Below are 12,549 nucleotides of genomic sequence, written 5' to 3'. Positions count from 1 at the left end.
CTAAAACAAACCTCCAGTGACTCGTAATTCACATTTTATCAACTCAAAACTGACAAATAAAAAGGAATGAAGTCTCCTCCATTCAGTCTAACGTGCAGAAACCGTCACGACAAGACAGAAGGTTCAAGAAATCACTCTTGTGAGATCAGAAAACACATCTGAACTTTCCATATTCACATTAGGTAAGGACGTGCGTCAAACTGGCAACTTAAAGGGTTAAAAGGATAAATTCCCATCAGATCAACGTGGAGCCCTGAGTGCTGCTCCAGCTTTGTCTCCAACACGTCCAGTTTAAAGGGGAGGTTAAAGGAAAAGGACATTTTGAAAATGAGAATCAGCATTTCATATTTTCTAATAAAAATTTAAAAAGAAAAAAAAAAAGAATGTGGTTTAAACAAGTGATCAAAAGTAAGGATGAAACCGTTAAAAAACATTTTCTTTTAATCATCATGAAGGATTCAAGATGTGCAAATTTTAAAAAAGGAAAGGTTGTCCAATAGTGCGTTCAGCTCTGCCTGTGTCAGCCCCAGTCCACCCCCCACCCCCACTCTTGTGCGTATTTGCGCGTGTGCGTGTGCGTAATTTTCTCCTGTCAGCGAACCTCTCCGTGCGCCATGTGAGCGCAAAAAGACGCAACTGCTCCGGAGCGCCGCAAACACACACAAACCGCACAAACAGAAAGCAGCAAGCAGCGCACACATGACATTTCATTCCAGTTTGTAACCCCCCCCCCCCCCCCCAAGAAGAAGAAGAAGAAGTGAGAACCGCATCATCTCTGACCTGCTGCCAGTTCTCCTCCAGGGAGGGCATCGCAGAGAAATAACCAGTGTCATGAACCAGTTGGAGTTCTTGGAAAATACTGTAATTCGCCAAAACATCCATGCTTGACGCAAAAAGAAGAAAAAAAAAAGTCAAGAAGTCCGGAATCCAAACGATAGAGCCGCACTTCTTGTTTCCTCTTCTCAGACTTTGTCAAATAAAAATAAAATGCTGGAGGGGGGGGGGGGGGGTAAATAAAAAACGCGCAGCTGCTGCAGATGAGCGCGCTTTAAAAATTAAAATAAAACGATCGGGAAAGAAAAGAGTTGATTTTTTAAAAATCTTTGTCACTGCAAACCCCCGCTCCAGTGCGCTCTCTGTCACGCCTCTCTCTCCGCGGTCCCGGGCTCGGCTCGGGAGGGGGTGGGGGGGTGGGGGGGTGCCAGATCTATTTCCGCATTGCCAGATTGCCGATAGGTCCCTTCAAACTGCCAGGTTGCCAGGTTTGTTCCCGGACCCCGTTGCAATCCAGGCGACCGGCGCGAAATGGGAGGGATTGGGGGGGTGGGGGGGGGGGGGGGAGGAGCCACCTGTCAGTCAACTGCATGCGTGACCTAATAAGGTAAATAAGGTTGATGATGTCACTGACGTCCAATTAAGGAGGCGCTGAGACTGGAGGAGTGGGTGGAGCCGGGAGAGAAGCAGACGCGCCCATTGGCTGCAGGCGGCTGTCAGTCCGGATGTGGGCGGCAGGAAGGCATGAGTTATTTTTAGAGGCCTATAAAAACAGCAGCATTCCTGTTTCAGTCATTACTGGCTGCGCAAGCAGATGAGAGCCAAACCCGGAGTGGAAGCGGGGAAACGGAGGCTGAAGCGGGTAACGGTGGTGAGGATGAGCGTCAGGAGCTGCAGGAGAGGAAGCTGAAGCTGAAGCGGGGGCTGGTTCGGTGAGGCGTGGCAGCTTCGCCTCCTCCATGTGCTTCACATGTGCTCCTCGTGCAGGGAGTCGTGAAGCGGTGCAAGGAAGGGATCGCTAACACGATCCTCCCACCTGCTCAGTTTGCAGGAGTTGATCCCTATTTGGAGGCCAATCAAGTTAGCATTCATTAGCATTCATTAGCATCGATATAAATGAATAGAGACCACGCTATTACCAAATGTCTCTGCAGAAAATAAAAGATTTCCGTCTCTATGTACGATGAGGAGGTCAGATTTCCTTTGAATACTAGTACAGTGCGTCCTCGTTCTTTGCGGTTAACGCCACACACGATTAATAAATTCCGCGATAGAACGATGAACTATTTATCTTATTATTTACGGTAATTTTAACATTTACGAACCCTCCCCATACAGATCTTAAACCACCTTCTATCTGTGTTACCTTTTCCCACACTCTGATAACTGTTTAAAGCACTTTGTGTCTCACGTACGTTCAAGTCTCACAGAACGTAGCGCACTTCTGGATGGCGTCAGCCAATAGAATGCGCGTAAATTTGCAATGAGGTTGAAGTCGCAAGCGTTGATGTGAGAATGCGCGAGGGTGAACTGTACAGGTATACCTCGTCTTACGTCTAGTTGGTTCCAGGAGACTCGACATAAGTAAAAAAAAGAAGAAAAAATGACATAAGTGGAATTAAATTGTCTCCAGGCTCAACTGAAAATAATGTTCTTTATTTATCAATGCATTTTTTAATAATATGTGGTTAATACAAATATATTTGAAGTTTACAAACAACTAAAATTCATTTCTATTATAGTACAGTCTCCTTCTCTTCAGCTGCTTCTTCTGCGTCACGGGTCACGGTGGTTGCTACAGACCAATAATATGATATTATATGATTTCATTCTTATTTATGGCACATTAACATGATATTGTGTGCTTCACTAATAATTTTAGGATTCCAGTATTTGTGGCGGACGGATGTTACGTCTAGTAAAATGACATAAACTTATTTTTATTTTTTCCATGTATTTTCAAAAACATGTATAATCGAGAATGACGTAACCCGAGGTATAACTGTGTACTTCATATATACATATATATAAATATATCCTTCAAAGTATGCTACAAGTGTTCCAGGTATTCATTTACATAGTTAAGAACAACTTATGTCAGGATTGTTAAGCAGGTTAATAATATAATTATGTTAAGACATGTGGTGTTTCAATTCTCACACCGTAAAACTTTTTTTTTTATTACAATGTGGTGACAGACAGACAGACAGACAGACAGACAGACTGACAGACAGACAGACAGACACTCAGACTGGCTGACAGACAGACAGACAGACAGACAGACAGACAGACAGACAGACAGACAGACAGACAGACAGACAGACAGACAGACAGACACTCAGACAGACAGACAGACAGACAGACAGACAGACAGACAGACAGACAGACAGACAGACAGACAGACAGACACTCAGACAGACAGACAGACAGACAGACAGACAGACAGACAGACAGACAGACAGACAGACAGACACTCAGACAGACACTCAGACAGACAGACAGACAGACACTCAGACAGACAGACAGACAGACACTCAGACAGACAGACAGACAGACAGACAGACAGACAGACAGACAGACAGACAGACAGACATGTGGGTTCCTCTGGTTGATTCATGACAGACTCTCAACCCCTCTTAAGGGCTCAGATGTCAGATGGTCTGTAGTTTCTCTGCTGATCTCTATCCCACACTCACACTTCTCGGTATATTCCCATCATCCCTCCTTTATTCCCACCTCCCCGTCTTCTATTCTCCTTTCTTTACATTCTTTTTGTTTAAAAATTTGATCATCTTTTTACGACTCACTTTCAGGCTCTTTACTTCTGATCACACGTTCATTATTTATTTGATATCTACTTTTTCTTGCGTGCTTCTTTTGTCATTTTTTCACTTTTACCACGCTTTCATTCGCTTTTTATCAATTACACTTGTAACCTTTCTTCACCTTTGACACTATAACTGTGAGCGACGCAACCGTGCTACACCTGCACATTCTCTTGCAAATTAAATTAATTGGATTAATGGGTCTGCAATAACTAAAGGTCAGCATCTGAAACTCAAATGTGATGTCTCAGACAACACTGGGTCTAATTCTCATAAACCCTGTGGTGTGATGCATGCTGGCACTTTATTTTGGAATTGACCATGAAGCTTTGCTGCTAATGGAGGTGGAGACATTAAAGGTCAAAATGTCATCTGGCAGCCTGGTGCTTCAAAATGTTACAGCTCCACTCCTAGGTTGGTGAACCCTGAGAGAAAAACTCGTTTTTGAAGAGGTTAGCGTTTCGTTTTTGACTAATTCTAATGGGAATACACCTCCCACCTCCAAATACATATAACCTATGTGAACTGGTCAAACCAAGGTGTCCGTGGGTGTGAGTGTGTGCGTTGTGTGGTTGTTTGCCTTTCGTGTGGTTGCTCAGTGACACGGCATCTTGTTGAGGGGTGTCCCCCACCTCTGGCGTATAGCCATCAGACCCGTGACCTGCAAGGTGAAAAAGCCTCCGTAGAAGAGATGATTGTGATCGTCTCGTTTACAAGGAAGTGGATGGATGGACTAGCCTCTATCTACTCCTCACCCCCCCTAGAGTCACAGGATCTGCAGCTCACACTGAGTCTGTTCTTGTTATTGAGTTAACACTTGCTTTGCGTTGTGAGCTCGGGCTTCTCTCTCTCTCTCTCTCTCTCTCTCTCTCACCTTCTTCTCCGTGTGTCTCGTCCCCTGGGGGGGGCACAGTGCTGGTCCCTGAGGACAACCAGGACCAGATGGCTTCCCGATCGACTGTTCCAGGACATTTTCCCCATTGATTTTTACAGCTTAGTCTGGAGGATCAGAGGAAAGGAGAGAGGAAGGAGCTGGAGGTGGAACACGAAGGATATGGCTAAAGTGCATGTGTGTGTGTGTGTGTGTGTGTGTGTGTGTGTGTGTGTGTGTGTGTGTGTGTGTGTGTGTGTGTGTGTGTGTGTGTGTGTGTGTGTTTGTGAGTGAATGCCTTCTGGGGGTGGCATGGGGGGGTGTAGATCAATACTGCCAATGATTGCTCATAAGAGGCCCTCAAACGTAATATCTAGGTGAGATTCAATATAACACCATAGAAAACAACTACTACTGTATAGTCAAGTCATTCATTCATTCATTCATTCATTCATTCATTCATTCATTCATTCATTCATTCATTCATTCATTCATTCACTCACTCACTCACTCACTCACTCACTCATTCATTCACTCATTCATTCATTCATTCACTCATTCATTCATTTATTCATTCATTCATCTTCCAAACCATTTTATCTGCCGTAGCGGGTCACAGGGAGCTGGAGGCGGGGGAAACTCTGGGCACGACAGTCACTACTAATATACTACTACTACCACTACTAACAATACTACAACTACTACTACTACTACTACTACTACTACTACTACTACCACTACTAACAATACTAATACTACTACTAATATTACTACTACTACTACTATTACTACTACTAATAATGATAGTACTAATACTACTACTATTACTACTCCTACTAATACAACTACTAATATACTACTACTACCACTACTAACAATACTAATACTACTACTACTATTACTAATACTACTACTACTATTACTACTACTAATAATGATAGTAATGATACTACTACTATTACTACCCCTACTAATACAACTACTAATATACTATTACTACTACTACTACTACCACTACAAATACTACTACTACTGATACTACTACTATTACTACTACTAATCATAATAATAATAATGATACTATTATTACTACTACTACTAATAACAATGATAGTAATGCTACTACTACTATTACTACTTCTACTACTAATACTACTACTAATAGTACTACTACTACTACTACTACTACTACTATTACAACTACTAATACTATTATTACTACTACTATTACCACTACCGCTACTACAAATCCTACTATTAATATTACTACTACTTCCATTAATACGACTACTATTATTGCCACTACATTTCTACTACTACTACTACTACTACTACTAATAGTACTGCTATTACTACTACTACTTTTACTACTACCTCTACAAACTACTATTAGTACTACTACTAATACTAGTATGACTATTAATACTACTACTACTATTACCACTACTATTACTACTACTACTACTATTACTACTGCTACTACTACTACTACTACTAATATTAATAATGCAAAATACTACTATTACTACTACTACTACTGCTATTACTACTTGTAATGCTGCTACTACTAATTCTACTACTATTACTACCATTACTATTACTACTACTACCAATAGTACTCCTATTACTACGACTATTACTACTAGCTCTACTAGCTGCTATTACTACTATTAATTCTACTTCTACAACTACTACTACTGCTACTACTACTACTAATAATAATATTGATATTAATACTACTACTACTACTACCATTACTAATACTACATTTGTATTAGACCATTTGTATACCCACTACTTCATTTATCTATGTAGTGTTACCTTGATGCAGGTTCTATGAAGTACGACTGACGCTCCTCCTCCATATTCTTTTCTTGTCGGCCTCCTTCTACTTACACAAGTTACTACTTCTCCTCCCCTTCTTGTCCTCCTCCTCCTCCTCCTCCTACTACTACTACTACTACTACTACTACTACTACTACTACTACTACTACTACTACTACTATTACATTTAAGTCTTAGTCCTGCTTCTTATTTATCATCTTATTCTTCTTATACATTGTGAGATTCTTTTATCTTCAACTCTTCTGATCTCTGTTTTTTCTGTCCAGCTACTGCAAATAAAGACTGAGAGAAGGAGCTTAAGTCATAAATTATTAAAAAGACACAAAGAGGATTAAGAGAAAATGGAAAGAAAAGACATTGAAAAAGAAATTTCACAGTAACAATGATTTTGTCTATAATCTGTGTTTTTGTTTCTGGCTAAAACCAGTAACTCTAAGATGAATATTTCAAGATCTTGGTATTTGTGTGTGTGCGTGCGTGCGTGTGTGTGTGTGTGTGTGTGTGTGTGTGTGTGTGTGTGTGTGTGTGTGTGTGTGTGTGCGCATGCGTGTGTGTGCGCGTGTGTAGCCCAGCTTCACACACAGTGTTGTAATCATATTTTTGTGTTGTGTTGTCTTGGCACAGAAAATAATGGAGCAGAGTAAGAGAAAATACATTTTACTGCAGTGTTTTCATTTTGAATCAGGATTGAAACTTTAAGAGGTTAATACAGAAAGCAGGATCATAATTTGAATAATTTTTATTAAAAAATACATTTTTAATGTTAATGAAAACATTTTTTTTAAAACTTTGGGTCTTTTTAGGAGACCACATTTAAAGGACATAGAAAAGATTAAAATTCTGTTGGTTGCTGTGAGGTTAAACTGAGTGCATAAAGACACAGAACAGTGAGGTTGGTAAGATAAAAGGTTGATTAGAATTAATCAGTGTGGAGAGGTTTTTGAGCCCTAAGTATCCTAAGAGCTATGTTGTCTGGAGTCCTGTACTCCTGGTAGGGTCACCCAAGGCAAACAGGTCTCAGGTGAAGGGCCAGACAAAGAATGGCTCAGAAGACTCCATGAAAAACCGAGAAGGGTTAAAAGTGACCCTGCCTGGAGGAAGGCCAGGGCCCACGTCTGGAGCCAGGCCAGGACGGAGGGCCCGTCAGCGAGCGCCTGGTGGCCGGGTCTGCCATGGGGCCTGGCCAGTCTCAACCCAAAAAGACACCGTAGACTCTTCCCACCCCTGTGGACCCACCACCCACCAGGCAGATTGATGGGGTCGGGTGCGCTGCCATATGGGTGGCAGTGATGACAGGGGGTCACGACGGACCACACCCGGGCGGCAGAAATTGGCTTTGGGGACGTGGAATGTCACCTCATTGGCGCAGAAGTAGCCGGAGCTTGTGTTGGGGGTGGAGCGTTACCAGTTGGATCTGGGGGGGCTTATGTCCACACATAGCCTTGGTTCTCGATCCAAACTCCTGGATAGGGGTTGGACCTTGTTTTACTCCGGAGTTGCATCAGGTGTGAGGCGCAGGGCGGGTGTGGGGATACTCACAAGCCCCCGGCTCTGAGCGCTGCTGTGTTGGAGTTTACCCCGGTGGATGAGAGGGTCGCCTCCCTACGCCTTAAGGCTGTAGGGGGGGGGGGGGACTCTGACTGTTATTTGTTCAGAGTATTCGGCCTTCTTGGGGTCCCTAAATGGGGTCCTTGAAGGGATCCCTGCAGGGGACTCCATTGTTCTCCTGGGGGACTTCAATGCACACGTCGGCAATGATGGAGACACTTGGAGGGGCGTGATTGGGAGGAATGGCCTCCCTGATCTGAACCCGAGCGGTGTTATGTTGTTGGACTTCTGTGCTAGTCACGGATTGTTCATAACTAACACCATGTTCGAACACAAGGATGCTCATAAGTATACCTGGTACCAGAGCACCCTGGGTCGGAGGTCAATGATTGATCTTGTGACCGTATCATCTGACCCTCGACCGTGTGTTTTGGACACTCGGGTGAAGAGAGGGGCAGAGCTGTCAACTGATCACCACCTGGTGGTGAGTTGGGTCCGTTGGCGGAGGAAACCTTTGGATTGACCTGGTAAACCCAAACGAGTAGTGCGGGTGAACTGGGAACGTCTGGAGGAGGACTCTGTCCACGAGGCCTTCAATTCACACCTCCGAAGGAGCTTCTCGTGCGTCCCTGTGGAGACTGGGGGCATTGAACCTGAATGGTCGATGTTCAAAACTTCCATTGCTGAAGCTGCAACTGAGAGCTGTGGTCTCAAGGTCTTGGGTGCCTCAAGGGGGGGTAACCCTCAAACACCGTAGTGGACCCCGGTGGTCAGGGGAGCCGTCCGACTGAAGAAGGAGACTTACACAAATATCTGATTTCAGAGCATATTTATTACACAACATGCTGAATGACAAGCAGAGGGTGGTTAGAGATCTACAAATCAGACGGATGGTACTAAGGAAACAGAATTTCGAACATCTCTCTGCCTTTGCAAAGGTAACTACCCTGATTCTAGTTTTGAAAATTACAATGTCTTAAACATCATAATATGAAAGCCTATAACTACAATTATTTAAATAAATACAGTAGTACCTTGAGGTACGAGCTGATTGAAAAGCAAGTTATTTGAGATAAATATAATTATAGAGCTATAGTTGCTCTGTCCACATTTTTGTTCAACATACAAGCAAAATCCAAGATACAGGCTGTGCTTTTGGACACCACTACTAGTTGAATTAATTATACACAGGTAAGGTATGCATGTCTATTAACTGATAAAAAAATGTGTTTGTTTTCATATTTTAGGGGGTTTGGGGCTTTTTACAAAGATGGAATGGAATTCAAATTATTTTAGTTAAATGGGAAAATGTTCTTTGATTCAAGAGCTCAGTCACAGAACGGATTATTATTGTATGTTGAGGTACATAAATAGCTCTGGCTAGACTAATTTCATTTTGTCCAACAGCCATAATGTATAGAATGATATTTTAAATGACTGACTGACTGTTCTAGTGGGCACGGGAAGTTAGCTGCACTCAAATATACTCAGAATGAGAAATTTGTTGGTCGTAGTTCAACTCTGAGCAGCAGAGTCAAAAAGTTTTTCATGAAATAAAAAGTGGAGCAGCTGGTTTGATTGGGACTGACGTGCACTTAACCCTGAGTCAAGGTGGACATCGCGCTAGACAACACAACACAACACTCTTATTTTGTTCTGCTGGATGAGTCACTGCTGCTTCACTGAACCACACATCAGGTTTTAGCATAAAAATCCAGCGTGACTGAGGTGAAGCGGAAAACTGAATCATGAACAACAGAAAGGCCTGAAAGTTACAACTCTGCACACAACACAGCAGCACTGGAATGCAATAGAAAGAGAGTTTCCCAGGTCTGCTAGAATAGTCAACCACATTCTGACCCTCGCCATGGATTTACATAAGGAAAATATCTGTTTTTACCATCATAAACTGGTTAAAAAAATACTATACACTTTAAAGACTCCATTGCCCAGACACCGCTGACTGTGACTTAATCATACAAAGAAAAAACTAGAGATGAATAAGAAAAATGTTTTTGGCTGCAACTTTATATATGATTCATGTAATGTTTTACTTTGCTTCACCTTTTAAAAACCCGTCAGTCATAAACGAGGAGTGCTGGTGTCTAGAATGCACTCAAATAAATAGAACACGTTTCCTTGCCTCCTTTTGCTCACCATGTAGATGTGATATTTCGGTGTTAGCGCTCTCCTCTCATGTCTGTGATATTTTTAATAATGGAGAGGAAGAAGCAATATATCCCCGAGCTGAGGGAGTAATACAGGGTTAAGTGTATTCTGGTGCTAATTGCCTTTTCTGGTTTTTAATAAAGAAAAACTATACGCCTGCAGGTCTGTGTATTTGTGTGTGTGTGTCTGTCTGTGTGTGTGTGTGTGTGTGTGTGTGTGTGTGCGCGCGCGTGCATGCAAATGTGTGCATGCACCAGTGCCAAGCGTGAACAAATAGATGAAACGTGAATATATTCTTCATTCAACTGTACAAAGAGAAAAGATCTTTTGTATTTTTTTATTCTGCTAACTGACTCTAAAATGTTTGTAGCCACAAGCCGCACCTACAATTACCAGATGTTGAAACAGTTTTGTGGTTAAAAGTCTACTATCCATCTGCCTCCAAGCGGTTCTTTATTGTACTGATAATTCACATTGTTATTTACTTGCATTTTTTCCATCACTGGACAACATTGCATTGTAAACATTCATGTAGCATTAACGGTAATACACATTTTCTATTTATGATGGAAAGTTATGGGCACAGCAAACAATTCTATAATGAAAAAGAAAGTGTTAAAAAATCCTGATAGCCGTTATTATTGCTGGTTTAAATTGCTGGTTTAAATTCTGCCTGCTGCTACTGCGTGGCTCAAGTCGTCTAAGAGTTGAACTGCAGAAATCAGATTTCACAAAATTGAATTCTAGTCTTTCAGTGAGTTATTTTACGTTGTAGAATTTTCAGCAGACAGGAAACATGAGAAACAATAAGAGAGAAAAGCAAGTGTGGGAAAGAAAAGGCCTTGAAACTGAAGTGTTGTGTGGTTGAAGAGCCCGTGGAGACATTCTGTTCTTTATGAAGCCATAAAACAAAAAGCTGCGGCCTTTCTCTTCATCTCATCATCACGATGGCCTTTGTTTGATGACTAGCTCTCGTCACTGACTCTTTAAAGCTCTGGTAATGGATGTTTAGACATAGCAGACATACATATAGTACCACACATAACCACATAATCATCCTTACAGGGGACGGCGTGTTTGGTAATAATCTGCCTCGGGCTCCGAAGGGTTTTATGACTGACAGAACAGAATAAATCTCCTCATTTGGATACGCTGTGACAGGAATTAATTTCCAGCCAATTGTGTTGAACATATTAATTTAGAGGAGATTATACAATGCATTAGCGCGGCACTTATTAAGCATGGTTATGTACGCCTGCATTTATGTATTGAAATTGCACAGGCAGAAAATTCAGTCCAATTTGCCATGCATGGCTCCCGTTAACACACTGCTGTGACTCTGAACACCTCCCTCCTCTCCCACATTCGATTCCATCTCTCCCTCTCCTCTGTCCTCACTGTTCTTTCATTTTATAGTTTTATCAGACTGATGTCAGTGTGGTGTAACACTGAGGTTCAAACACTGAGGAGCAATATGCAAATGAACCTTAAACTGGTCTAAAGGTGTTTGGTTTCAAATAATATTTTTTTAAAATATATTTTTGATATTAAATATAATAAATATATAATATTAATATTTTTAAAATATTTTTCATATTTTTTGTTTTTTTCCCCACATGTGTGAGTGAAAAGAGAATTTCCCCATTTGAGGGATCAATAAAGTGAATTTAATCTGAATCTTAATCTTTAATTTTGAAGATACATTACCTTCTTATGATTGGAGCACTAAATGTATAGTTATTGTATTGTTGTATGTATTGCTAAATGTATTGTCAGTTGGCAAGCTATCTAACGGTAAAGCAACTGACACTTTTAGCACCATAAAAGCAAAACAGACACTTATATAGTTTTGGGTGCCAACTGAGCCACTGAATGTATCCAAACATTATATATCTTATGATATCACATCAGGCAGTAAAGTTTCTCATTTCTCAAGTTTATGGTCAGAAGTGACAAATAAATAAAGGGTTCAGATCGAGCTCCGTCTCTCCAGTGTGAATACAACAGGTTCCACTAAAAGAGGCTAAACATTCAATAAAGAGACTCAGCTGACTGAAGCTAAGGTCTAGGTTATAATAGATAACATCAGAGAGGTTTTGTGGGGATTACAATCGAAAGGCATCTTCCCTGAGAAGCAGGGATGGACTCCAAACACTGGTGGTGGCGGCTGATGAATCTGCTGAGGCTGACGAAATTATGAAGCTGGTGAATCTCCCAAGATCAGGTGGTGATCGGAAGGGTTCAGTTTGCCTGTAACAGAAAAATGAATTAATTTGAGCTACAGAGAGAAATGTATTAAAGGAAGGTAGCTAGGTAATCAGAACGTGGGACCACCTGATATGTGAAACAACAGCGTCAGACAACGATAGCACAAAATCATTAAGCATGTGTGAGAAGACAGAACGACAGGCTAATAAACAATAATGGCTGAGAAGTGTTCCCGAATTCTAAAATGCAAAATGTTGAGCTGATGTTCAGCTGGTTTTTATATCGCCGACAATACGAGAAACAAATGGA

At 41.5% G+C, this 12,549-nt stretch overlaps 1 protein-coding gene across 1 annotated transcript in view; it reads right to left on the bottom strand.

Moving 5' to 3' along the window:
• klf7b (Kruppel like factor 7b) overlaps positions 1–1,151 on the bottom strand; it is a 60,472-nt gene extending 59,321 nt beyond the window's left edge. The window contains exon 1 of the mRNA XM_068329413.1: positions 781–1,151. Within this exon, the coding sequence (XP_068185514.1) occupies positions 781–882 (102 nt within the window). The 5' untranslated portion in view covers positions 883–1,151. The remainder of the gene's footprint in view (positions 1–780) is intronic.
• Positions 1,152–12,549: the final 11,398 nt, after the last annotated feature.

This window comes from Antennarius striatus, chromosome 12, assembly GCF_040054535.1.
Source record: "Antennarius striatus isolate MH-2024 chromosome 12, ASM4005453v1, whole genome shotgun sequence".
NCBI classification, from domain to species: Eukaryota; Metazoa; Chordata; class Actinopteri; order Lophiiformes; family Antennariidae; genus Antennarius; species Antennarius striatus.
Note: the sequence above shows the minus strand (reverse complement) of the source record. Positions and strands in the feature narration are given on the sequence as shown.